Below are 27,672 nucleotides of genomic sequence, written 5' to 3' on the forward strand. Positions count from 1 at the left end.
CATTTCAAATGTAGATTCGCTGTAACCCAGCCCATGTGCAGCAGAATGATTAATCTGCATTACTCCATGTTTGGTGCCAAACTTAATGTATCCTCTAATATTTTAGGCGACGGCCTCGGATGATCAGAGAGTGGGTCTCAAGCATCCCGGACTGATGTTGAAATATTCCACTTTTAAAAACTTGGCGAGTATGTCTGCAACGCGGGATGACCTGGAGACAGCTATGGAGTTTTATTTAGAGGTAAAACGACAAAAAAAATCCCAGTTTTCTTCACTTTGTGTGACTAAATATCTTGCATATGTGGTGAGTGACATGTCACATTTTCTGCTCTCTTCTTTTCTCAGGCTGTTATGTTGGACTCCACTGATGTTAACATGTGGTACAAAATCGGTCAGGTGGCTGTGCGACTCATGCGCATTCCTCTGGCTCGACATGCCTTTGAGGAGGGATTGAACTGTAACCCAGACCACTGGCCCTGCCTGGACAACCTCATCACTATCCTCTACACACTTAGTGACTACACCTGTAAGTGATGCATCATCATAAGCGCTTTCCTCTCATAACCAGTGCAGGAGCTCAAGTATAGAAAGAAAAAGTAACGTCATGTGCATTTTTCCAGGCTGTTTGTACTTTATCGCCAAGGCCCTGGAGAGGGATCATTGTTACACTAAAGGCCTCGTGCTGAAGGAGAAGATCTTTGAGGAGCAGCCCTGTCTGAAGAGGGACACCATGCAGATGTTCTTGAAATGGTGAAGCCACCTCACTTTTAATCCCTCCATTTCACAAAGATACAAATTGTCGTTTATCTTATCGTCGCGAAACAAATTCTTTATCATGCATCCCCAGCAGCTCAATCCTTCCACATCACTGATGAACCTCTGTGCTGCGTTGTCTCATTTGCAGTGACATGTCCATTCACTATGTGGAAGTGGAGAAAGAGGAACGTGACTCCATCGTGGAAGAGGCGCTGGACATGCGGAAGCGCAGACAGGCTCTTTCTCACCGTGAACAAACACCTGACCTCGTCCTGACTCAGCCCATCCGCTGCCTCTCGTGAGTGATGTGGTGTCAGGTGTTTTTTTTTCCTGTCTGGGTGCTGGATGATTCCTGGGCTCAATTTTGTTCATCTGTAGACAAACCTTCACCCCTGATTGTTGTCATGTCTAGTTTTTGTCTTTGCTGTGAATCAGTGACATCTCCTTTTTGTAAAGCTTACATTAACAACCTGTTTTTGTATCTCAGATGGAAGCACGTTGGTGAAAGCCTTCTTTCAATGTACCGACATCAGACCACATGTGAGCCCCCGCGGCCAAGTCTCGGCCGCAGAATCGACTTGTCAGAGTACCGTGACCGAAACTTCCTCCAGAACCTCCCCCAGCCCAGCAGCCCTGTGAGTATGGGCCAGACCACAGTGCTGAGCAGCAGCCCCAGCTCATCCCTGCCACCGGTGGTCCTCCCTGAGCCAGCAGTTCTGCCCCAACCCAGCACTCAACCTCAGATTACCCCCAGCCAGACCACCGTGGAGGTCACCACCTCTGCTCCCCCTGTCGGTTAGTTGTTTGTCCAGAGAAATGTATTTTTCGCCTGCCAGCATATGATGATGAAGAATTATTGCTTTCTCAACAGCAGTTTATGTAATATTTTAATGTTATCTTTCACAGTTACAGCAATGGAAGTGTCTCTGACAGATAAAGTGAAGAAAGCTCCAAAGAGGAAACGTGTGGTGGAAGATAGTGGAGAGACGGCAAAGCGGCGCTCGGCACGTGTTCGAAACACAAAATGCAAGAAGGAAGAGAAGATAGATTTTCAGGAACTGCTTTTTAAATACCTTCCTTCTAGGTATCTCACTCCTAAACCTTCTGTACAATTAATGAATACATACATCGTTGTAGTTCTGTTGATTTAAAAACTTTGTTTTGTCTCAGGTTAAAGAAGTTTGATCCTGATAATGATGATGAGAGTCTGAGTAACATGGAGACACAGTGTGATGGGAAGGAGGACATGCAGACTCTACATGGCAGCTGCTTGCCTGTTGACTCGGTTGAATACATGGAATCTGGTATGTAGTGCATGATGGATGTTCTAACAATACAATGTTGTGTCCTGTTGCTGTTTTGTCGTATTGACAAACTAGTTGTTTCCTTCTGTAGAGCAACAGGATGTCCACAACTTCCTGCTCAACAATATGACCAATGGAGGAATACTGGACCTGCTGATGCGCTACCTGAAGGCAGTGGGTCAGAAGTTTCTGGAGGAGTGGCCTCGGGGGCTGGCTGCTGTGGTGCTGGAGGTCTATCAGACCTGGAGGAAGCACAGCAGTGGTCTTCCTAACCCTCTGCTTCGGGACTGCAGCAACCAACACATCCAGGTAAACCAGAAGAAAACTGCTTCATTTCTTTAATTTCATGACCTTGAATTAGATTTCAGATGTTTCAGACACACTACAGAAAATATCAGTCTCTGCACTAAGCAGAATCCCAGTGGGTTTACTGTGGTGGGATATGAAATGTCAAATCTTTATTAGGAACCTAATAAATTATCTGAGGATGTTTTCACATATAGTCATTTTTAAATGAACCAAACTCAGTCCTCTTAAAGTGGACCAGCAGAAAAGGGACTTAGTTCTTTTTGTGGTTACATTGTTGGTTCATTGAACGACTCTGTTCTGTTTCTGGTCCACTTTAGCTCCGATGGGCCCACGGTTCTCTTTCTGTTTACATTTCATTTCCTTTGTAGCTCAGACTGCTTTGCTTTATTTGTAGTTTTCATTTGGAACAAGATGGCTGAGGATCTCTCCGATTTTGGCGTTTTTTGTCAACAGTTGCTGTTTTATGTGTTCTTTGCTCCATATCTGGAGAGTTACAATAGTTACCAAACTACTCTTCATCCACAAGCCTTGCTAGCCTCGTCCATGGGTCTCCGTTTGTTTTTTCGGGCAGCCTGGTGTTGTCTATGGCACGTTTAGAGGTCTGAAATGCTACGGCAAAGGGCGAGGTCAACCTGATGACCACAGGATGGGTGAACTGTACTCAACCCACCTCCTAAGGAGATCTGAGTACGGTTCCTTTCAGACGGGTCCGAGTAAACGCATTATATGCAAAAAAAATGCTGCCTAATCACTTTGAACTTGTTTGGCAGGCTGAAGGGCCCATTAAGGATTATTTTTTGGGATAAAATGAAGACATTGGTGTTGTCCCAGACACTTCTGATATGTCTAGACTCAATCTGGATCCAGTTTTGGGAACAATCTGCAGACTCTGGGGTCAATTGAAGGTTTAACATTGTCTTAAATTGAAACAAGGGGTGTAACTTTAGTTATACATCAGAATTAGGCTCATTTCCTCTAATTCATGGTTGTATCTGCTACATTTACAGGAAATGTTGGCAATGAGCCTGGCATGTATGGAGTTGCAGTTGGAGCAATGGTCACACAGCAAAGGGAAGACTGGTAAGTACCAGTGAGCTCAGCTTTGTTATTTTTGATTGTATTTTTACAAATCTTGGTTTATTGATGCTTTACAGAACTGTGCTGCAGAAGGCTGGAGCTACATTATGTAGCCTGGAGCCCAGTGTCATATGTCATATCTCAAGCAATACTGTAAAAATGTTTACCAGACCTTTTAAAGTTGATGAATGTCCTAAAGGGGGAGCTGTAGTTACAGTTCTGAACATGGAGACTCGCAGGTTTTGTTTAATTTTGGAAAGTCATTTGTAGGGAACCACATGTTCACACTTGGCTTGTTATAATGTTTTTTTCCTTGTCTAGGGCCTCCAAGAAGAAGCAGCACTGGTGCTGGCAGTGATGCAGCTGACTCAGAGTTTCCTGGGCAGCACTTCCAGGGTGATTTGTTACTGCTGGCTTTAGGTTCCTCTCAGAAGGACCTTTTTGAGGATGACTGGCTGGATGTCATGGTGCGCGTCTACTGGCTCAAAGCACGATTCCTGGCACTGCAGGTAAAGTTTTAGTTTATTTAGTTTGTTTTTTTAAAATTTGACTTTTGACGACGGCTCGGCCAGATGTGACTTTCTTTCTTGTCCTCTGTCAGGGAGACATGGAGTTGGCCCTGGAGAGCTATGATGTCTGTATCGGCCTTCTGCAGAGCAAACCAAAGACTCCTGAAGGGAAACATTACACCATCAACCTGCCTAACCTGCGTGTAGACGCAGCAATCTCTGTGGAGGAGGTTAGTGCTGATTGATTCTTACATTTTTCAGCACAATAGTAATCTATTTTAAAAACTCAAACTGTGAGCAAGTCCCCTGAAGACTTTCTTATTGTTTTGTCTGAGCATTTCTCTTGGCTTTCATCTATCCCCATGGACAGATTGACAAGAGGCTGAAGTCTCTGGAGCGTTGTCAGTCTCTGGAGGAGATCCAGCGTCTCTTTGAGTCTGCAGACTTCGAGTCTGTTGTGCGTCTGCTGCAGCCCACTCTTAATTACGGCGGCAGAAGTAAACCTCTTGAGTTTGTGAGCTCAGCACCAGAGCGGCCTGCTCAGCTGATGCTTCTGCAGGTTAGATATGCTACAAAAGTATAGATTTAATATACATAAACATCATTCTGAATGCATGACATGACACTTCTCTGACTTTGAACTCTCTGGTGTAGAACTCGCTGTTGAAGATGGAGGACTACCAGCAGGGTCTGGATTGCAGCGAGCTGGCTCTGAATGAAGCCTTGCAGCAGCTCAACTCTGCTTCAAACAACAACTCCCCCCCGAGTAAGGAGGAGTGGGTCAGCACCATTCTGAAGTTGCTGGATGGCACCGAGGTCTGCTTCACCAAAGACGCAAAGCTTCTGAGCAACGTCCCCCAGTTCTCTAGTATGGCTCGACTGGCAAACAACCTCATTCAGGTGAGAAGGGAACTAAAGACAGCACTGATTTACCTAAAGGAACAGGAACAGTCCAAGGTTGCAGTGGGAATACTCCTGTTAACTAATGGGGCCACTTAGCTCCATTGCTAACTGAGCAACTTGCTAATGGCAGCTTGACCCTCCAGCAAAGAGCATAGTGAGCAGCAGTAAGCTGTAGTTTTTGGTGCAACCGTTATAAATGCTGGCAATTTCTAACAAATTGCACCTATTTTAAAGTGACACTCTATTAAGGAGCTGATGGGATTTTGATGTATTGTGCTGTCGCTGTTGTGTTTTCAGCTGATTGATCTGAGCATGAGCGTTTCCGACGATCCCAAGGAGCCTTATTTCTTCTCGGTTCTGCCTTGGATCATCCTGTATCGCGTTATCAAACACGAGGAGGCTGCTTTCGACTGCATGCTCCGGCAGCATATGTCTGTCGGGGATGATGAAGGTTTGTTGACTTCTTGTTTTCATGCCTTCAGTGTCCCCTTGGTGTTCATGCCACGGTAGTTGTTACACTGAGTGACCCTGTCAAGTCTCGCTTTCAGATGACTCAGACACTCCCATGCTGCCCTCCTCACTGATGCTCCTGAACACGGCACATGAGTATCTTGGCCGTCGCTCCTTGTGCTGCAACTCAGACGGTTCATTCCTCAAGTTCTATGTAAGTTTGCAAATACTGTACTAATGTACAGCGTGCACATATGCCTTTTTATAATTTGTATGACAGCTTATTTCTTTCATTTGTATGGACTGTTTGACAGAGCTTTATTCTTATGTTTGTTGCAGGTTAAAGTTTTGGAAAAAGAGCTTGCAGCCTCTTCCAAAACTACCTCTCATCCCTATAAGGAGGAGCTGGAGATGGCCTTGGAACAGTGTTTCTTCTGCCTGTATGGCTACCCGAGTAAGAAGAGCAAGGCCCGCTACCTTGAGGACCACTCGTCTCCACAGGTCAGAAGATTTTAATTATGTAGAACATTAGTCCAACTTAACCAGCATGTAACCAATATATTATATTAAACATTATATTGAAAATATGAAATAAAAAACTCAATGTGCCTGAGCTGGTATTAGATAATAGCTAAATGGTGCTGAAGAGGCGGTGAAACGGTGAAGAGGTGGTGAAAATGCCTCAAGGCTTTGACTAATTGGCATCATTTCTCACCTGTATTGGGAAACTTGCATAAATAGTGTGTGACGGGGAGCAGGATGCCAGTGACGCAAATGTAGCGCCCTCATTGACCCTCACAACGCACAGGAAGTCAGCTTTCACCATTAATGTTGTTTGTCAGCGTGCAGGGTACACGCGTTAGTGTCATTAAAATAAATGGAGGCCGTGAAACGCCATTAATGGCGTAATAGCATTAATTCACTGAGTGAGACGTGAACGTGGTTTGATCAGCCACAAACAACATACCTGCGCAATCAGATCCGCAGCAGCTTCCTCGCTGTTGTTCAGCTTCTTTCCATCTCAACCTTTTTGTAGTCGAGAGACAAAGGAGATGATGGAATCATGAGTTTTTTGTCTCTGTATTTAGCTGGATATTATGTTCTCTCATTTTTAGTGTGTGACAATTAGATGTGTATGTTTGTATTGCCCTCTTGGTCAGGTCACTCATTTTAAACTCAATAAGGATGTAACCTGGTTGAATACAGGATATATATGTACATAACTCTGATATTGTGAGAATGTACCCAGTAGAGTGACTCATGGCTCCGGAGAGCTTTGTGGAGGCAGCCCCCTCTCTCTTATTTTTGTAATGCACATGTCCAGCCACCAGGTGGGTGTGACTCCCACAGCAGTGAATTAGTGCATTTAGATGACTGGCATTAATACTACAGTGTAAGTGAAGAGTCCCCAGGAGAGCTTGATGGGACTAAATTGCTCTGGTGCAGTGTGTTAAACTCTAACACGGTGATCTGACACTAATGTTTCCTGTGTAATGAATCTGTTCTGCAGGTGGAGCTGCTCTGGTCCGATGCCCACTTCATGTTCCAGTACTTCAAACCAAAGTCGCTGCCTGAGTTTGACAGCTACAAGACGAGCACGGTGTCTGCGGAGTTGGCCAACCTGCTGAGGAGGTTTGCTGGCATCGCCCCCACGAGTGACACCCCCATCCTCACAATGGATGAAGTGGCAGCCTACATCGAGGGCATGGCAGAAAAGGTCAGTCGGTGCGTGAGTCACCAGTGAGTCAGACATGCTTAACACACAAGTTTGAAGTCTTCATAACTTAATGTTTGCCAGCTGAGATTCTCCTGATTATTAAAGAAATGTACATTTTTGATCTCTTGAAGGCCCCATGTCCTCCTGAGGGCAGCACTCCTGCTCCACCAATCGTTGATGAGATCTACTACCTACTGGCTGATTATCATTTCAAGAACAAGGAGCAGTCCAAAGCCATCAAATTCTATATGCACGACATATGTGTCTGTCCCAACAGGTAGCTCATCTCTCTACACTTCTGTCAGTGCTGCTGCACTTAACAAAACATAATCTAGGCTCTCTCTATGGCAGCTCACCCAAAAGTCAGAGCTTTTACCGTTTCACGTCAAAAACACTTTTTGATATCCATAACTAATTATTTTTGTGATTCTTGCTTATTTTTCGCTGGATTGGGTTGAAATTTGTCCTGAACATCTAAACTAGAGCTCGACCAGCATGTTTTTTTTTCAGGCCAGATACGATACTGATAATTAGTAATGAAGGGGACCAATATCTGACATTTATGAACCAATGTACATTTGCAGTAAAAATAAAAATCTTAGTGTCAAAATGTAGAAAAGCCAATCAGTCACAGTGTTGTGAGGCCAGAGTCTTGTGCCATCAGAGCCAAAGTATTGTATTTTTCTAAATAGCAGTCAGAAACAAAAAACACGGATTACGATAATTGGAAAAATGCTGAATATTGGCCCCGATAATCGGTCTATACGTGCAAGAAACCCTGAGGATAACAGTTGTTGCAGAATTTTGTAATAACAATAAATCATTTTATTTTCAAAAATGATACTAAAAAATATACTTACACTAGTTTTGACTTTGTTGCTACCAAATGCTGATTCTGTGTAGTATTTATTTATTTCACATCTGCAAGTAATTTGGTGCTTCATAAAAAAACAGTTCCACAGATCTTGTTAATTACAGCCACAGAGCCGTAAAACAGACTTTTTGGGTTATTTTGACTTAAGATTTTCCCAAGAAAGATTATTTTAATTCCCTGGAAACGTTTGGTTTGTGAAAGTATAATATTCATTCCAATACATATAAATGTAATGTTAAGAGACTGTACTTTTACATTCAGTGTTTTTATTCAATAGTAGATATTTATTAGTGAAAATAAGCCGTTGGTGATGCTGAGAATATACTGTACATACAAGGAATCGCAGACATGATGAAATTTAGCTCATAGGGCCAAACTTAAAAAATTCATAACTCAGAAATCTAAAGGATTTTGCAAAGTCACATGAATTTTTTTCATGAAAAATCCTTGAAATGAATCTGGAGGACCTGGGTGAGTTGGTATGGAATGACATATTGGCAAATTAATGTGAATATGGGCAGCTGATTTTGTTGTATTTTACACTAATACATCAAGTTCAGTCACTTTACCAAAAAGATGTTACCGGTATGTCTCCTCAGGTTCGACTCCTGGGCAGGTATGGCTCTAGCTCGGGCCAGCCGTATTCAGGAAAAGCTCAACTCCAACGAGCTGAAAAGTGACGTTCCCATATGGAAACACTCGCAGGCGGTGCTGAACTGCTTTAAGAGGGCCCTGGAGATCGACCGCTCCAACCTGTCTCTGTGGATCGAGTACGGGACCATCTCATACGCGCTGCATTCGTTTGCTTCGCGGCAGCTCAAACAGTGGCGCAACGAGCTCCCCCCAGAGGTGGTGAAACAGGTGAGGGGCGTGTTCACACGGGCCGAGTTATCTTGTTGCTCATCTCTATCTCTATTCGATGTCAGACTCCGTGTGTGAACCAAACAATGTCACATCCTGTCACTTCTGCTTCCACATGTGAATTCATCGTGGAGCAAATTGATCTGTCGCCTCGAGCGGAGTTACTCATGACGGCTCCACTGTGCGTCTGTGGCGTTTCAGATGGAGGAAAGGAGAGACTCCATGTTGGAGACAGCCTTCCAGTGTTTCCAGGGTGCTTCCCGTTGTGAGTGTGACAGTGATGAAGAAGAGTGGCTCATTCACTACATGCTGGGGAAGATCGCAGAGAAACGCAAACAGACTCCACTGGATTATCTGCAGCTTTACAATAAGGTAAACGCTTCAGGCTATAAATTCATCCATGGTCAACCCATTATGACCGCATGTTTCTCCCTTTAGAGCCTGATGTGACACGAGCGTGTTTTGGATAATATTGACACTTTGAAGTCGTATGGCTGAAGAAATGCACTGTGATTGCATTGTGAGTTAAAGACCAAAGTCTTAAACTCTTAAACAGAGGCTGAGAAATAAAGGTTTTATTGAACGTTGACAAGTCTGTCAAGTTTTATAATTATTTTTTAATCGGCACTTTAGGTCTAAATGTGTTAATGTTAAACTCTTTATTTGCTCCACTGTGAGGTAAAATTAGTCAAAAAATGTAAATGTTAGTTAGAACCATTGTTAAAGGATTGTAGGCTTTAATTGAATTGTTTTTTCCATCCTGATGATTGATTTTAAGTTAGTTACAGGTAAAGCAAAGGGCTCAAGCTTTGAAGGTGATTTATACATGTTCTGAGCACCCTGACACCTCAGGTGGGCAATCAGCCAATGTCTGGCCGTCAGTGAGCGTCTGGAGAGTTATTTCCTCTCACCTCAGCGCTTAAAAGTACAAGCTAGTTTACCGTCAGCTGTTGTGTTCAAGTGTATTTTTTTGGCTGAGACGGGCAACAAGGGTCGATGCAGCCATTTCCTTCATCGCCATTAGTTTTTTATCTATTCTTTGATATATATATATGTGTCTGTCTGGCCCAAACATTGTAAAACACACAACAATGTGACATGCATGGGTAAAAAAACATAAATAATATGTTTTAAGTATCTGTATTGGAGAGTAGTTTTTCAAATATTTCTTAGAAACTCAGTGACAAAATGTTTTAAAGCAGACAGTTAAATAAGTAGGAAAATTATTTCAATAATTCAGTAAAATAAAAACCCTCAGTTTAAAGTCATCAGAATAATCCTTCTGTATCAGGTCGTTTGCAGACATATTTTTTTTCTCTCCCTGGACTTGTTTCATAATCCGCCTACAGAAACAAAAGATCTCTGCCCTTCCACCCTCACAAGATGTTTTTCACCAGAGACATCAATGTATGGAGTTAGTCATAGCTCTGCTGTTCTGATTAGATCAGTGGAGGCAGATGAACTTGGATGAAACACAGTGTCATGGAGGTCAACAGCGGATGAGGAGGGTAGTGTGAACGCAGTGAACCCTGATGTTGGCGCACAAGACTGTCTTCAGCTCAATACTGCACTCCGTCCCTCCATTTTGCCTGTTAAATTATATTGCCATGTGATTGTGTTGGATCTCCTCTTTCTATTTATAGGCGGCACACTATCTGCATGAAGAGGCTGCCAGGTACCCCCGGAAAATCCATTACCATAATCCTCCTGACCTGGCCATGGAGGCCCTGGAGGTAAACTACCTGTGGCTAGTAGCTCAAATAGTTTCCTGCTGTGTCACATTGATTGTGTTATGTAAGATAACGGTTTGAAAGCATTAACATTTAAAGACGTTGTCCAAATACCTGCGGACCATTAAACGTCTTACTCTTCCTTCTAGCTGCATTTCCGTCTCGGCGCCACCATCCTTAAGCTACTGGAGGCTAATGAGCCCGATCTGGAACACGAGCCCTTGTTCAATTTGCTGGTTGAGGCTGCGACCGGGCCGTTTGCCAGAGGGGAAGAGAAGAGTATGCCAAGCATGCCTAGGTCCCATGAAAAGTAAGCTACAGATGTATAACCCAGCAGGAATTATGAAATAAAGCCTTCAAATCTTAGGCTGAACATTCATTCTCATTCTCCCGATCGATTGCAGGGAGAAACCCCCCTCCATGATGGATGAGGACTTTACTTGCTCATCAGTTTGCGTAGGAAACAACCTCAGCTCCTCCCTTCAGTCAGCTGCCACCCCAGGTCTCACATCCCCTCCTTACGTGGCCACGCCGTTTGACCACGATTACGCCAAACGCAAAACACTCCGACGGCAGCAGTGGCAGCAGCAGCGGCATGAGGAGCAGCAGGCTGATGGTACAGTCCCAGTCCTAGACACTGTCTCTGGGGTTGGGCTCTCTGCCCTTTCTGCACTGGGACAGGAAGCCCACTGGGGAGTGCTCAGATTGCTAATCACCATGCTTAATGGCTTTGGTTTCAGTTACAATGATCCCCATGCACTGGGTGATTGGGATGTGGTGAAATGGGCAATATGGCTGCTGATTATTTGACTAATTTGCTATGCCTGACAAAGCAGCAGTGTTGAAACAAAGTGTGTGGGGGTGTGTGTGTGCGTGTGTAAATAACAACCATTTCTAGTCGCTGCTTTATTGCTGGACTTATTTCTCTCCTCAACGATCATCTTGCCTCTCCTAATATTTTTTTCCTTTGTTGTGACCTTCTCAAGCCTGAAGCATCCTGGAGACATCTGTGCAGTTTTGCAGGCTTGTGTGTGTTTGTTTGTTTTTTTTTTTTTTTCAGCCTCAGTCCGAGCTGTAAATCATCAGTTTTAACACGGATATCGATTCTGTGGACGACGATACGTTTGCCAATATCACAAAGTCTACCATTTTTATCGATTTAACTCAGGGGCCTGTGATCGATATGAAATGATATCATATAATTTAACACAATCGGTTCCAGAAGAAACTGCCACAACTTTTCGCCATAAATAAAATGACAAGTATTGGTAATGATTAACCAATTGATTAATTGCTTGTTGGTAAATACATTTTTAATCAGCCGTGATGGTCACAGATGCATCAAAAACTGTCTTGTTGCCAATTTACAAATACTTATAAATAAATATATTAAAATAAAATACAAAATACTCGTATTAGAAAATGTATTAAGGAGGATATTAAGTTAAAAGATTTTGTTTGTGAGCAACAGACGGGAACGCCGCAATTAAAATGAATATTTACTTGATCTGTTCTTTTAACTCTTAATGTAGCCTACTCTGATTTTGCATCAAACGTAGATCAAGTCAGTGGTTACATGTTTTGTTTTTTTTTTTTCGAATAGCAAAAACGTCCCACATATTTCGTATATCATAAGTCATTAACTGATAATATACAGTATTTTTAAGGCATCACAAATAACAACACATTAATTGTAACCAGTTATGTGCATTAAAGTTTACTTTAAACTGGCAAAACAATAGTTTTTTGCTAATCACCATTATTGGCTATCGGACTTTTCCTCTACTCATAGCTCAACTGTCTATCTATACTTTTTCTTTCTCATGGCTGGTCTACGTCACAGCATCTCCCGACTGGACGACATGGTTGAATTTCGGCCTGCATGCGTTTTATTCAGCCTAAAATTGTTGAAAAAGAGCAGCTGATATGTCCTTAGTGAGAGCAACAGATGCTCCGTTGGTCTGAAATTTATAATATGCTGATTTCTTCCTTTTTAGAGGGGAGTAAACATCCTTTGTTTTCTTCATGGGAATGTCAAAATGAAGACATCTCCTTAAGATGATACATGTAATGGATAGACGTTTCCTCTTTGCATCGATGGTATTGGATTGTTAATCATTAAATCCATTTGGGGGATTCATGTGCATGTGTGGCAGTTGTGATGAACAGGAATGTTTTCAGCCCACATGTGCTGACGTCTTTTTCTCCCTCAGCTGGAGATGAAAATAGGAAATTTCCTGCTTTTGAAAAACAGGCTTGAGTTGTGCACTCTAATGTGTTAGATGTATGTTATTGTACTGGATGTACATCACTGAGAGCAATGTGTACAATGAACATTACAAGTGACCTTTCTGATTCATGCGCATTAACCATCTTTAATGTACAGGAGCTTCTGGCCCGGCAGTGCTGTGGTCATACTTGTCTTTGCTTGAATTTCAGAGACTTTGTGTGTGTTTGTCTGAGAAAGTTTATGTGGCATTTTTTTGTGTAACCGAGATGTCAGAATTAACAAAAAGGAAAAAAACAGCCACATACTTACACACTGAGTATGTGGCAGAGTTAAAGGAGCCAGAATTTCCATTTTAGGTATTGGATTGAACATTTTGATGAGTTGTAACTCTGTGCTGGGGATTCTGATCCAGAGGCCGTAATGCTGTTTGGAGAAAATAGTCCTGGTCATTCTTTCACATGACAAAACCAGTGACATCCGTTCACCCACCCCATGTGTCATGTTTAGCTTGAATGTGCAAATAACGCAGCCATATTGCCCATGTTGCCAGTTTTGTCACCCTTTCCAGATTCCTTCCTACCTACCTACCTGCCTGCTACTTCTTTGCCTGCTTGCTTTTTACCACCTGCTTTGCCATTTATATGCATGTAGTTCTAATGGGGGTGAATGTCTTCACGACTGGACGACGTCAGTCCTCTGTCACAATCCACTAAACTGTCTGGTGTATCATGTGGTCACATTTTATTTGAGTTTGGTGTGGGCTTAATTTGACAGAAAGTCAAACTCCCCGGAGAGATTTCAGAACCTCGCGTGAATCATGTGTTTGCTGTTTTTCCACTAATTGGATATAATTTCCCAATTATGGCCAATTAGTGTGAAAATGTCAAGTCAGAATGTGGCTGGCCTGTTATTGGCACACAAGTCAGAAAATACCCCACCATGCACATGTTTGCTTGTCGGTGTCCGGTGTCTGGCTTCTGCTTAAAGCACATCTGGGTGACGAGACCGTAGGACCTGATTCAGACACGACTTTATCAAAACGTTATCTGGGAAAATGCTCCTGTTATGATCTCCTACCATCTCTTATGATCATCTTCTACAATGTAGTACTACTACAAGTACTTTTTCTGCTTTTTGAAATGTTTTATAGAGCCTGACTGATGCTTGATTTTTGCAGCCGATACAGATTTAGCGTGTAAAAAAACTTTCTAGATAACATATAACCCAATATATATAAAGATATGTAATGAAGGCACGATAGTTTGCAGTTTATCATCCAAAATGTCATCAGTGTCCAGAAACTGAACAACGAATTGAATTATTATAAATCAACCCAAGCATCTTTTTATGCCTCCACACTGGCGACAACTGTGGCCGGAGGTGTTATGTGATTGGATTATCAGAAATACGAAATCTCAAGAACACATTGAGGTAATTTCTTCAAATTTGGTGCAGATTTCCAATTGGACTCGAGGATGAACTGATTAGATTTTGGTGGCAAAAGGTCAGATGTCAAGGTCACTGTGACCTCGCAAAACACATTTTTGTCAAGAAGTCATACGATAACATTTTACATAAATGTCTAATATTCATTTATGAAGTGCTTTTGAGGAGATTTCAAAGCCTAAAGATATTGTGATATTATTTTAAGTCCATAACACTCAGCCCTATCATATCGGACAACATATACGCCAATACGGATCAATAATATCGGCTGCCTGATGTATCAGTCAGGCTCTATTGTTCTCTTGAGGTTGCTGCTCTATTGGCAGTAAAATAGGAGATCAGTTATGCGTCCTAAATGCATCCATTCATGTCACAGGCCTTGTTAAGTTTAGGAGGGAAATTTAGATTTTCAGAAATACCGAAATTTTAAAGATCATTGAAGTCGTATCCAAACACTTCTCATGTTGTGTGCTTTCAAAGATATTTGTGTCTGAATCAGGTCCTACTTTCTCTCGGGGAGTGGCATTAAATCTGCTGTCAAGAAAGGTAAATGATTGATTTATGAAGAATTTAAGAAAATATATAAATTCAGAGATACAGCTTTTCTTGAATATATTTTAAAACCAGCTCCCCGTATCTTCAACAGCCTCACCAGGGTTTGACCATGATTACTGCCTGCCCAGGTCTTCAATGTGGCTGGCTTCCCTGAATGGTACTGCTCCTCAAACCCACCAAACTCTTTAAGAGGCTGTATTTTTCTAATCCTAAAGGAAGCACTGTTTATTGTCAGTTTACACAACTCTTACAGTACAATAGTAACTGTGCTGTTAACTCACTACTGTGAATCTTTTTGAAAAGTCCCTCGTGTGCATTACTCACTGAAATAGCAAAAGCTTGTTGCCCCTCTGACTCTGTTTTACACTTCTCTGCCAAGGACTTTTTTATTTTTTGCTGAGGCAGCACAACATGGCAATTAAGAGGATTGCTGGCATTTTGGATTTGGACCACTTACAAAAACAAACCTTCTCTCCTTTTATAGCAGTGTGTCATTAGGGATGCACTAATAAGGAATTTGGCTCATGACCTATTTTTGTTTCATAAGTGCATTTATTTATTTTTTTACTCACATTACTACAGGGAATGTTTGACATTTAAAAACAAATCTCCAATCAACAGCTTAAACAAAGCCTACACAAGTACATGTTTTGGATAATTGGTTGAAATTTATACAATACACTAATCTTAATTAAGATTATCCCAAATGACAGTATAATAACTTTTTTTTAAGTTCATAAACTCAGCTTTTTGGAAAGAAAACAACATTTATGTGCATTTATCCACCAGTTGTCTTGATCTGGGTCCATGCAACTGGTGGCATGACCTGTGATGTTTTTTTGTTTTGGCAGAGCGCAGTCAGGACAGTGAAGTGGTGATGCTCTCTGACTCCAACTCCACGCAGGATGCCTTCACAGATCCCGCCAGCTCACAGGACAGCAACCACAAACCTGCCTCTGTGAAAGCAAGTTCTTCATCGTCAGAAAGCACAACGCCGGTGAAGGACGGGCAGCTGGTATCGGAGGACACAGGTACACTGGGATTGAAATGTTGGCTCTTTTCTGGCTGTGTTTACTTGTTCCATTGCATTGTTTTAGCTGAATGTGGTCATTTCATAATGACGGTGCTCATTCAGGAATTTAAATGTGCACAAAGACTAAAGTCAGGTGTGGTAGCTTGTTTAGGGATGCAGCGACTCACCGATTTCACTTTTAACTGCGATTTAAATCATCACAGTTTTGTAACTTTAAGGGCTCAGCTTCTCTTGAGTGTTTCTTTTCTCACTCTGAAAAAAAATACGTACCGTAATGTCCCCTTTTGAAGTAGCGGTGAATTAATCGTTGGTTGTTCAACCAACAGCATTGCGCGGTAGGGTTGGTTTTGCAGGTCCGGTGAACGAGCTTCAACCGGTTTGACTTTGTACCAACCAACTGAACCTACATTTTTTCAGGTGTGATGTCAGGTGGAGAGAAATGGCAGGATGTGACTAGTTAGCATTAGCCAGGGGATAGCCAATTAGCTCAGCTCCACAGGTGGTGCTGTGCATATGTCTTGTTATGATGTACCAGTGTTGAGAGTTGTGCGCTGATGTCACTAATCTACTCAGACTGAAGTCCACAAGAGAAAACTCATCAGTAAAGAGTTGGTGCAGGTTACGCTGCAGCTCATTAGCCTTACAAACTGTTTGTGTAGCCTGCAAGAAGCTTCGTTTTGATGCGCTGCTCCTGTTTGCCCTCAAAGTTACTGCTTTACGCTGTTGATACAAACTCAACACTTCCTGTATCTCTCATTCATGTGCTCTTATGTTCCTCTTTGGAGTAGCGGAGTGTTGAAATTCAGTGTTACTGGTGAAAACTTGTTATTTAGAAATGCTTATGTGATTTTATTCGTGTGTTGCTAGAGTACATGCTGTATTAAGATTCTGACGTCTTTTTATTTAAATCCTACTGTAGTATGTCATGGAGAACATTCTGGCATCCAGACGGATGAAAAAGTCATCCAGGAAGTCATTGAATCTGTGGTGGTGACGCTCCCCGAGGCTTCAGCCCCCAAGGTCTCTGTGGACCCTTGTCCTCAGCCTCTGCCTGTCCCAGCCACCCCTCCAAAGCCAACCCCCTCTCAGCAGACCACTCCTCAAACCCCAGCCAGTGAGGGGAAGAGGAAGCCCGAGCCGCCCGTTGAGGTGATCGAGGTGCCCAAAGCTCTGCCTGCAGAACGTGCCGAGCAGAGACGAATGCTGCTGGACATGTGCGTCCGTGCTCTCTTCCTCTGCCTCGGCCGCTTCCCTCAGCACTACAAGAGTCTCTACCGCCTGGCTTTCTTCTACAGCAACAGCAAGACCCACCAGGTCAGTCCGCCCCTGTTAACTGATGCACTCGTCCATTCTCATTGCATTTCAAAGGCCAAGTCATCCATTAAATCGTTCCATACACCTATAATCAGTGTCCCCTGTCATTAACGGTGACATTTACAGAAGATGGGGCTTGCTACGAATTCCTACAATTTCCTCAAAAGTCACATGCTGCAAAGGCTATTTCTTTCTTTTTAATTTTTTTTCCCTTGGATTTTCTTGTGGGTCCGTGAGCTCAGCAGTGAAGCACGACTTGCTGAAACAGCCTGTGTTGGCTGTGAGGCTCTGTGGGCAGAGGTGTGTGTGGGTGGTAGCACAGTGCTCTCTCAGCCAGTTTGGCACAGGGAGTTACCGTTGAGCTTCACTGTGGCGGCATCCTTCTGTCAGCACTCGGTTTGTCGAACCCTTTTAATGCAGCCTTTGTCCCTACTCAAAAAAGGTGAATTGGCCATTAAAAGGTCCGAGCTTTTTATATTTTATGTTTTGTGATATGCTTTTTTTGACCTGAGAGTGCTGTCTGTGCAGCAGCATGGGTTTAATGGCTCCCAAAGGAAATTGTCTGCCTTATCTGCAAACAAGACTGAAGATCTTTGAAGAATCTTTCATTTTTGTCTTTATTTTTATAACATTACTTATAATGGTCAAACACTACGACTAATTATGAAGTTTAATATATTTAAGTCCAGTAATGATGATTACATTGAGGCTCAGTAACTGCAGAATAACTTTTAGTTAAAGCTCACGCAGGTGGTGAGGTTTCCTTCAGTTCTTGTCTCCAGTGGAGTTATCAGCAGCCTGAAGAAAAGAAATGCACCCAGCCTGTTCAGACTTTGAATTAACATCTATCATCAGTGATCTGATCAGTGTCCCACAACTTAATGTGGAACAAATAGCTTCTCCCAGTGTTTAAAAATTCTCCTAACTCAACAACTCACAAAAATAAGTGTTTTTAAAGGGACTTTCTCCACGGGCGACAAAGAAGTAGCCTCTATTGGTTACTGCTTACTGTATATTTAAAATTTGACATGCTTACAATAAAAGAAGGGATGCACAATTATATATCGGACCAATAAAGGAACATTTACATTATCGGCAGATAATGAAATTATAGCCGATGACTAGAACTGATAACACGAAGCCAGATGGCTTTAGTTGACTTAACAAGTGCAGCATTTACACAGTATAGCCAGTAAACACACGAAGACGAAAGAAGAACGACAACAATGCTGTTGTTGCGTTCATGATGTAAAGCTTGTCGCTGGAGTGGCCTTTGTTGTTCAAGTTCAGAAGAAGACGACACAATTGTAACTCGCAAAACGTGTTCTACAAGTGTTCGGAGAGGAGGGAAAAAGTCTGAGTTTAACAATGAATCTTATTAGAGCTATGGATAATAAGTCACCCGTCTTTGCCCGCTACAGCTTAGCAGGGTTTGCATAAACTACAGGTTATGAACTTATTTTTAAAACACAAAAATGTTAAATAATTATCTATATTAATGCTGCTAAAACAATGTGGTCACATGTGGCCCAGACCACCCCTGAATGTGGTCTGAGTGATCAGATCTCAGATGCAACCTCAATGTGTCTTTTGGGCATTCACACCTGCACTGAGAGCTGTCCACTTGTTAGTACGAGGACTGAACAGGGCCAACAACAGTCAGTTGATGTGATCCTGTTTAGACAGGCTGCTAAGTTGCCCTCACAACCCGACACATCCAGCTTTAAAAGTCTCACATTGACTGGTCAGCTTTATCCTCACAAGATGGAGGCAGAGGGGGCCCATAATTTCATGCTATAGGCTTCTGTGTTTGTCAAAGATAACATGAAGTGGCATTTGCTTGCTATCTTTCCCAACAGCACTGGTGTAGACACTGATTTGTGAGTCATCACACTGTGAAAAGGGCTCTGCTTTTTCCTGATTGCAAATGGCACATTTTTCTGCTTTTTCTTTTATAACAGATAATAAATCTGTTTATCACTTCTATCAATCTATTCTGATGGAGGGCTTTTCTCATCCGAATGTCTGTTGTGTTGTGCTTATACAAAAGTGTGCATACAAATGTATGTGGATTTTTTTCATTTATTTATTTATTTCTCCCCACAGAACCTACAGTGGGCCCGAGACGTGTTGCTAGGAAGCAGTGTCCCATGGCAACAGCTGAAGCACATGCCAGCACAAGGACTTTTCTGTGAAAGAAACAAGACAAACCTGTTCAATGTAAGTCAGAGTTTAGCGTGCCGGCATGTCATCATGTCACCACATGCTGCATAACACATTTTGTTGTCCCCGGTCATCACTGGATTAATTGCCACTCTATTACAACAACACATTAAGTTGTTAGGAAGTCATTAACAGAAGCAGCGAAATAACATTTCACTTGATTGAGTTGTGACACGAAGATGATTGTTGTTGTTTCTCAAGGTCAGTTTTGTTTGAATATAAAGTATATTTCTGTTGGTTACTGATCAGTTGAACATTAGCTATGTAATTTCTGATACTAGGGGGACCCTCAGTCAAAAACATGAAAACGATAGATGTCGTTTTGACGATGTCATGAAGTGGTGTGGGATTATGGGAGTTGTTGTGTAGATAAACAGTCTACATGACGTGACTCAGACAGAAATATTTTTGGACGAGATTGTGTTTTATTTACATTTAGTCACCATCCTCCTCTCACTCTCTGGCGTGTTTCCTTGGATATAATTCTGGATTTTTCTGGGTTTAAACATTGTTGGAAACATTTCGGAAAATGTGAGTACTAGGCATGGGACAATATGACAAGAGTATCCTGGCAAAAATAATTCAAATTCACAATATTTTCCCAATAATCATCAATCATGCTTAAAGCAGAAATGGACATCTTATCAACTTTTCCACCTCTTAGCGTTTCCCTGTGTTATTACTGTTGGCGCCGCTGTCACAATCGCATGACTACTACTAGCACTCTTGCAACTCTCCAAAGGCAAAAAAAAACCCCGTAAGAATCTCAATTTGATCTAGAAACCCTGATTTCAGTGATATGAAAAGTCAGAGTAAGACAGGTGGTTGTGTTTCTTACTGATCTAGTAGAAAGAATACCGATTTCGAACTGTCTCAAGACCCGTTGGTAAGAGGAAACTCATATCAACGAGGGAACAGACTTTGACACAACACTGGAGCGCTCTCCATCAAGTGAATGCCGTCCGTTCACTCTCGTGTTACCTTGGTTTCTATCACTCTCCTTCTTTGCCTCTTCCATCAGTGGGTTTTTTTTCTATTGCAGTGTAGAGTTTCCACAGTTATTCGAGTTGTTTCCATTACCTGGGGATAGTGATTGTGGAAAATGTTTCTTCCTGTTTGGTTGCGCACTGGCAGGCTTTGTGCCATAATTCGACCTTCATTTATCTGGGAGAGATCCAGCTCGGTGGCAGACTGAATATCATAATGAAAGCGAGGCTTACAGGGAACCAGTCTATATGTGGATGGTGTCTTTTTGTCGACAATTAGGAAATGTGTATATAGGACTAGTTTTCAAGTTATTCGTGTGAGGGTATTGGTGATTTAGATCAATTGAATTCACCACAATCAATCCAGTGTTTTTATTATGATCTGCAATTAAATCTTATGTCCCATCTGTAGCACGTACACATTTTAAATGTCGCATATTATATTCGTTAAAAAGAAAAAAGGATGTGGTTATGAAACATTGGCCTGTAGCCTGCACAGATTTCAGGTCAGTACTTGTGGTGATCCTTTTTTCTACTGCACACCGAAGCACTGTTCATACAATAATCTGCCTGACTGTAAAATACTTGTTGACTAGCTGATGGAGACTCCCAGAGTGAGTGAAGCTCTGAAGTGTGTCCTCACGTTTGTGACTAATGAGCTGTCTGCGTGTATGCTGAGCGCATGATTGGCGTACTACAGTGAGGTTTACCCTTTTCACACACATTATTCACATAATTCAATTTGATGCACAAAAATCATCCCTAAATATGGATCAGTAGATACAAGCACTTGCTATAAATGGAGTCTCAGTGGGAGATTGTTGAATTATCTGCCTCTCAGAATTACAAGGCCTCTGTTGGGTTCCAGTGGAGGAGATTACAGTCTGAAACTGTCATCTGTTCTGCATGTCAGTTCATTTACCTCTCCCCTCTTGAAGCAGATATTATGTCTTTTCAGTGTGTGCAGTAATTGGCTCACTTTTCGATCTGTTCCTGGTTTGATTTGACAAAACCTAAATGCTCCCACTTTTGTTACAGAGCAGATAAAAACAAGCAGAATATCACATCATGTCAGCACCTCGTACCAGTCAGTTGTTGGAGCATATTTCTGTGGTGCACATTGTTTTGGACATAGTCAATCCTGTGTTGTGTAGAGTCAAACACTGAGTCCAGAAGGCTTCGATAACAGACTGTAGGAGTGATGTGGGCCAGGTCTGAGCTGGAGGAGAGCTCTGCAACGCTCTGGCTCCCACTGGGTTCTCACAGAGCCCCTTCTGGAGGGAAACCTGCCACCCTGGCATACCAACTGTTGGGGCTTTACTGCTCCCTTCAAACGAAGCCCTCTCTCTCTGCCATAGGACAATGCAAACATTTCTAAATATTGATCAAACATGCTTGTTTTCATCGAGTCTATGAGCATGTGGCAGCTAGATCATTAATAAAAAGTTGCCAGAACACAGTAATGGCATGTATTTTAGTCTTGATCATTGTCTTCTTCATGAGAGCAACGACTCTTCAAATGTAGGTGGATAGAAAGGAATTGTTCAAAACCCAGTGGAAGTTGTTTTTGAACCAGAATTCATCAATGCCAGCTCTCACACACAAAACTGACTTCAAATAACTAGCGGCAACGAAGGCCAATGGCCCAAGCCACCTGTGTCCTGAGAGAGAACAACTGTCAGCCAATGCCGTGGCTCTTACCTGTAAACTTTAATCAAGTCGATTTCTCAATTTATGGCTCTTGTGCAAACATACAGTGTTGATTACATTAAACAGATGGCACGACGGAGGGATCCTAATGTCAACAAGACTTGACTCTCAGTTGAGGACACACCTCAGTGAACTTGTTGGTGAACAGAGTTTCCTAATGTAGGTCATGATGCCCTACTTTTCCTCCTTGCTTTGGCTGGGTTACATTAACTGGGGCCTGCATAAAGTAACCTATATACTGGTGTTTAGAAATGATCCAGATGAGCTTGTGTTGCATAATTTATTGGTGTGGTTGTCAGCAGGAGTGCTTTCTAAGGGGGCCAACACACTTTGAAACTAATAATGAACCAATAATTGTGTAGTAATTAGAAATATTAACCTAGGCGTAATCTACATCATTTTAAATTGGAAGAGTCACAGTCACATTGGACAAATAATTTTATTTGTAATATGTCATCAGAGCTGCAGTGATTAGTCAATTAAGTAGGGCTTAATTATTTTCATCATCAAGTAATCTGTCGATTAATTGGTAAATTGTTTAGTAGATGAAAAGTTGTAAAAACTTCAAAATCATCACAATGATGAATGAATCATCACACCTTCCCAGCAGCAACAAGATGATGGTGATGATGATATGGTGTAGGCATCTTCACATTAAAGTCGTACATCTGGTAAACGCTGTAGGTGTGGGTGTGGCATCAAAGATGTAAACACAGAATCCACCTCTCCTCCTTGTCCCACTGTAGTCCTGCGCTTTGTCAGGTCAGAACAAGGCCCCCTGTCGAGTGCAACAGTGTGATCCTAGATGTTGTGGTGGAGACAGGTTTCTGTAAAGATGTTCTGGGATGTCGTGGTGGAGACTGGTCTCTGTAAAGATGTTCTGGGATGTCGTGGTGGAGACTGGTCTCTGTAAAGATGTTCTGGGATGTCCATTTCATTTTCTTGCGACCTGATATTGTCATGTTAGTGTTGTTCTTATGACATCATAATTAATGTTGTTCCACTACAATCCTTTCTTGAGAACAAGCTTCAAACTCTGTGTAGACTAAGATGACATGACTGAATGAGTTAAGTATTCAACGGTCACTGTTTATAACACTTATCATATTTACACTAAGTTAAGTTATTATTTTCTGTTTTCTGTCCCTGTTTGGTAAAGTTGAGGACACAGAATGCTTAGTTTAGTTTAGGTTTAGAAAAACATGGTTTGGGTTAAAATATATGCTTTCAAAACATAAAACGCATTTGGAAAAATACGCACATGGGAGGAGGATATCCTTTCAGTCTTCTTCCCGAGTCCCTAAGTGGTGACATTACAAAAACGTGACCGCTCAGTTGCAAGGAACGCCCAAGACGAACGTTAATTATGATGTTCCAGGAACAACAATAACACGGCGATATCGGATTGTGCAATGAAAATAATTGTTAGTTGCGGCCCTTTATGTCATGCTTCAGTCTTTGGCAATGCATTATTAATACACTGACATTTGTATTGTGATTCTCGGTGTTGTGACACCGGAGCAGAAGTGTTGAAGTGTCTAGTATGCATTTCGCTCAGACTCTGACTAGTCTACTCATTATTTAATTCTAACTCCTTTTATGAAAACTCTCTGAAATAGCTGAGTCATTCCTCAATAAGCTGATTTATTTACTGCATTATAGAGTTAAATCTCCCTCTTTAATCACAGATATTATGTTGCAACAAAGACCGCAAAATCACTGTGTGTTGTGGAAACATAATTGCATTAAAATTACTCCTGGCTCTCGTAGCAGCATATCCAGGCTGAATCTCATGATATTGGTCTTCATGCTGCAGTAATGCGAGGCCCCCCTGGCTGTTGGGACTACTGTGATCGTGAGGAGTCCCTGTGTGTTCGCTCAGGCTCGGCGTTACCTCCTCCCTCCTCGCCTCCGACTCTACGCACCACACACATATTCTGCTTACATATTCTTCCACCCACTCACACGTTCACTGTCTACGAAGCTCCAGAGAAAATGATGTCGTTGTTGCCGCGTTTCAGAAAAGAAAAAAAAAATCCATCCCAGCGTTGTAACTTATTTTTGAGCAGATACTGTCTTTTCAGAACGAGCATTCGTGTTTGATTTGACTGCTTGAATGTAACTTTGCTTATAGGTAAGCCTCAGTGTCTTGTTGTATTAGGTCGGGGTTGTCTTCTGGGGAACAGTTACACATGTATTACTTGCCTCGGTTTGATGTATGACTCAAACATTTGTGTGTTCAGCTGTGCTGTAGGTGGAGCTCCACTCAGGAGAACCTTTTTTTTTCTTCTTCGGGGAGGAGTGTTGGCCCAATGACTGCATCTTGTAGAAGTTGATATTTTGATTTGCATGTTGGAGGATTACTGCCAGTATGTTTTCAGTTGCCTTCTTCCTCTGCTGTGTCTTCAGTTGACATTTTTCAGCAAGTTTTTTTTATTATTATTATATATATTTTTTTGCCTCATTCACACAACAGGAAGCAGGAAAAACAAGGTGTGTTTACTTAATATGTTTATGGTGGCCAGCAGGAGAGGCACGAGCAGAGCTGAAAGAGAGGAACGGAAGAAGGTGAGGGGCTGCTGAGCTGAGGAAAGTGTGTGTTTGTGTGTGCGTGTGTGTGTGTGTGTGGGTAACACAGTCCTGTGCTCAGACATTACTGTTCTTCAGCCTGTGGTTTCTGTGGTCAATGAGGGGCTTCACTTACACAAACCTGACCTTCTTTTCACTTTTCTTGTTTTGTTTTTGTCACTACTGGCGTGACGCCTCTCTCTACACGGATGTGGTAGCATTGAGGTAATTTTTCAGTCAGTTTATGTTCGCTTGTTCTTTTCCTGTTGCTCCGTCTTCAGGGTGATCACGCTCTACCCCTCCCCCTCGCTCTCATTCGCTCTACTCATCTCCTCTCTCTGTTGCACTCGTTCTGTTTCCTCATTACTCTCTCTCTCACACTCCTCTGTTTGTGTGTGTATTGTGTGGGTGTGCACTCATGGGCGGGAGTTTCTCCGTTGGCCTCCGATTGGCTGGCGAAGGCCTACGAGGATTGGCTGTACGCTGTGTATAGTGCGAGAGAAGGGAAGGAAGGAGGGGCGGGGGGAGAGAACTCCAGCAGGCTGGGGTCAGGGGAGAGCGGAGATAGAGTGCGTGGGTGTTTTTGTTTTGAGATGGCAGGGTTTGAAACCAGGAGAGGAACGAGTCGGCTTGACTGTCAGTGGCACACTGAGCTCATAGGCCCTGACTCCAGCCCCATTTCTCCTCTCGCCAGAGAAGCTGCCATCCTCCTCCTCCTCCTCCTCTTCTTCTTCTTCTGCTCCTGCTCTGCCGTGTGCAGCTGTGCTTCGCTGCCCTAGCACCCAAATGCAGCCCACCCCCTGCTCTCTGTGCGTGAGCCTCTTTCAGGGTAGAGGCGCTGCCAGGGCTGCTGGTGCTGCGACCGCCAGCAGGAAACTATCCAAAAGAATACAAACACAGGCGCCGTGGAGTAGCTTTCTTTGGTGATGGTGAGTCGCTTTCTCTCTTCGCCTCTGACTTTGACAAAAATCGTGAATAAGTTGGCGTTGATTTTTGTGTGAGCAGAGCTCCTGTGTCATTTTGTGAGAGTTTGTGTTATACTAGAGTGATGTGGTGTTTTTAAATTGGTGCTACTCTTGTGTTAAAGGCACAGAGGAAAGTCTCAATTGTGCACGGCAGGGTACAACAATGTATGACCGCTGTTAAATTACACCACCCACCTACCAAATGCTGCTAGTATTAGCAGGTAACAAGTTAAACTAAAGTTGTATTTGGCTGGTAAAATAGTACAATTGTTACCATGACGCTGCCCAATTAACTGCTGGATGCTAAAAGACGCTCAGTTTGTGCAACTTCCATGCAGTTTATAAGTTGTACTATGGGTCATATTTTGGGCCTGTTCTGTCACTGACAGCATGTTATTTATGAGATAACATACATAAAACCACAGGCTGAGGGTTTTCCCCCAGATGTTTAGCAGACAGCAAGCATTTTGTTTTGGCTAACTTTCGCATGAGGAAGTTTGGGGACTAGGGGCAGTTTATTCTGCGGTCAACAAGGACAGCAGTGGGATGTATCTTTACATTTAAGACGGATAAAAAATTTGACATTAGAGAGCAGTCTCACCAGTTCCTTGTCACCCAAAGTCTTAAGGTTTATGCTGTAGAGTTGGTGCTTAGAATAATTTGAGGTAAGGTGTCAGTGAAGAGCTTCCTGGGGAACAGAGGTACTCGAGGGTGGATCTGATGTCAGCTGGTCCTTTTTTTTAGGTGAAGAAACGGATGGAAAGTGAATTTTACATCCTTAAATGTAATTTCTCAAAATTAATGTTAGCATTTTAGCATCCACACCTACCATTCCCTGCAGCAGAGCCAGATCGGTTGGCCGTTATCTGCTTTTATTGGCCTATCAAAGATGGATCTGTGTCGGCGTATATATTGTCAACATGAAAACTTTTTTTGGGAGATTATAATGCAAAAGAAGATGCCTGCTTATTTTATAATTATTAAATTCCAGTGAAGTTGTATCGGCCGATATATGGATACCATTACTACCTCATATCAGTATTTTCAAGCAGGCTCTAGTTTTAAGTCGCATAATGTTTCTTAGAGATTCAAGATGAATTTAATTGTTAGTTTGCAATACAATATTGTATAATGGATATTTTTGTAGTAACTCCCTAAACTAGGTACACAAAAACTATGTTGACTCATTGATACATGATAATCCAATCAGCAAAATGAAGTTTAGGAGTCTCAGTCGGAGGAAAAAGGTTCCTCTGTAGTCTGGTGGTATGGCAGCAGATTTGTGCCCTGTCTCTATCTTGCTGCAACAGTACTTCCTAATATTGCTGTTCTATAAAACATCCATGAGCAGCTAACTAAAATTACTTTATAATGTGACATGTCTCCTGTCTGTTTTTATCCCCGTCGTCAACCCTTTTGAACCTGAAAATGGTCTGAAGAAAGACCAGATTCCTCTCGTACCAAAGGATTCTCTTGCCATCATTCATCCCTTGGTCATCTCTCGTCTGCTGTGCATCTTAATCCGTCTGGTTTTCGCGTGATGTATCGGCCACATCTGTGCCAGAGCTGTCGCTCCAGATATCAAGCAGTGCTCATATTTTCTCTCACCAAAAAAAAAAGGGAGAAAAAAGATGCTTAAAATCATTGCAGTTAAATTCTTACAAATCTGCTTTAGCTGTTGTGCTACAGCATAATCTGTGTAAAGCCATGGCTCTGCTCTCCCAAAACAGATTTGCTGTGGTTGGATGGTTCTCTGATGAGGAGCAACTCTCCTCCATTAGAGATGTTTTTTTTTTTTTTAAGTGATCAGAGCCCACCCCCTCATCGTACTTGTCCCGCTCCGTTGGAGGCTTTTGGTAATCTGTGCATTGAAAGGTTGAAACCTCCCCAAGCCCTGCATGATTGCATCATATAATATTTATATACTTCTCATTTTCACATGTACATTTGTTGTTCAGAGTTTGTGTGTTGAATTGGGATAATTTCACCAGCTAAATTGGATCCAGGACATCATAATTGAAATAATTAACGAGCAATCTGAGCAGATGAGATTGATTCCTGAATTCATTCTTAACAGATGCCTGCAAACAAAAACTCAGTTGCCTCCATGAAGTAAAAATGAAAATGCAAACTTAACTTAAGATTTTCAAGG

General features: G+C 42.3%; 1 protein-coding gene across 9 annotated transcripts in view; it reads left to right on the forward strand.

Annotated features, from left to right (window-relative positions):
• Window positions 1-27,672, forward strand: part of cabin1 (calcineurin binding protein 1) — a 55,603-nt gene that overhangs the window by 7,973 nt on the left and 19,958 nt on the right. For 5 of the 9 annotated variants that reach the window (XM_084360706.1, XM_084360705.1, XM_084360709.1 and 2 more), the window contains exons 5-31: window positions 107-241; window positions 346-526; window positions 621-750; window positions 905-1,054; window positions 1,244-1,551; window positions 1,663-1,840; window positions 1,927-2,060; window positions 2,152-2,369; window positions 3,377-3,449; window positions 3,768-3,955; window positions 4,048-4,185; window positions 4,326-4,514; window positions 4,610-4,855; window positions 5,156-5,309; window positions 5,407-5,522; window positions 5,648-5,809; window positions 6,819-7,025; window positions 7,157-7,302; window positions 8,499-8,760; window positions 8,962-9,132; window positions 10,404-10,493; window positions 10,640-10,800; window positions 10,895-11,106; window positions 14,813-14,878; window positions 15,573-15,752; window positions 16,674-17,068; window positions 19,175-19,288. In XM_084360706.1, the coding sequence (XP_084216832.1) occupies window positions 107-241; window positions 346-526; window positions 621-750; window positions 905-1,054; window positions 1,244-1,551; window positions 1,663-1,840; window positions 1,927-2,060; window positions 2,152-2,369; window positions 3,377-3,449; window positions 3,768-3,955; window positions 4,048-4,185; window positions 4,326-4,514; window positions 4,610-4,855; window positions 5,156-5,309; window positions 5,407-5,522; window positions 5,648-5,809; window positions 6,819-7,025; window positions 7,157-7,302; window positions 8,499-8,760; window positions 8,962-9,132; window positions 10,404-10,493; window positions 10,640-10,800; window positions 10,895-11,106; window positions 14,813-14,878; window positions 15,573-15,752; window positions 16,674-17,068; window positions 19,175-19,288 (4,704 nt within the window). The remainder of the gene's footprint in view (window positions 1-106; window positions 242-345; window positions 527-620; window positions 751-904; window positions 1,055-1,243; window positions 1,552-1,662; window positions 1,841-1,926; window positions 2,061-2,151; window positions 2,370-3,376; window positions 3,450-3,767; window positions 3,956-4,047; window positions 4,186-4,325; window positions 4,515-4,609; window positions 4,856-5,155; window positions 5,310-5,406; window positions 5,523-5,647; window positions 5,810-6,818; window positions 7,026-7,156; window positions 7,303-8,498; window positions 8,761-8,961; window positions 9,133-10,403; window positions 10,494-10,639; window positions 10,801-10,894; window positions 11,107-14,812; window positions 14,879-15,572; window positions 15,753-16,673; window positions 17,069-19,174; window positions 19,289-27,672) is intronic. The other 4 variants (XM_084360710.1, XM_084360713.1, XM_084360711.1 and 1 more) reach the window with 3 other exon arrangements.

Source organism: Pagrus pagrus (assembly GCF_965226575.1).
Source record: "Pagrus pagrus genome assembly, chromosome: 8".
In the NCBI taxonomy this organism is placed as follows: Eukaryota; Metazoa; Chordata; class Actinopteri; order Spariformes; family Sparidae; genus Pagrus; species Pagrus pagrus.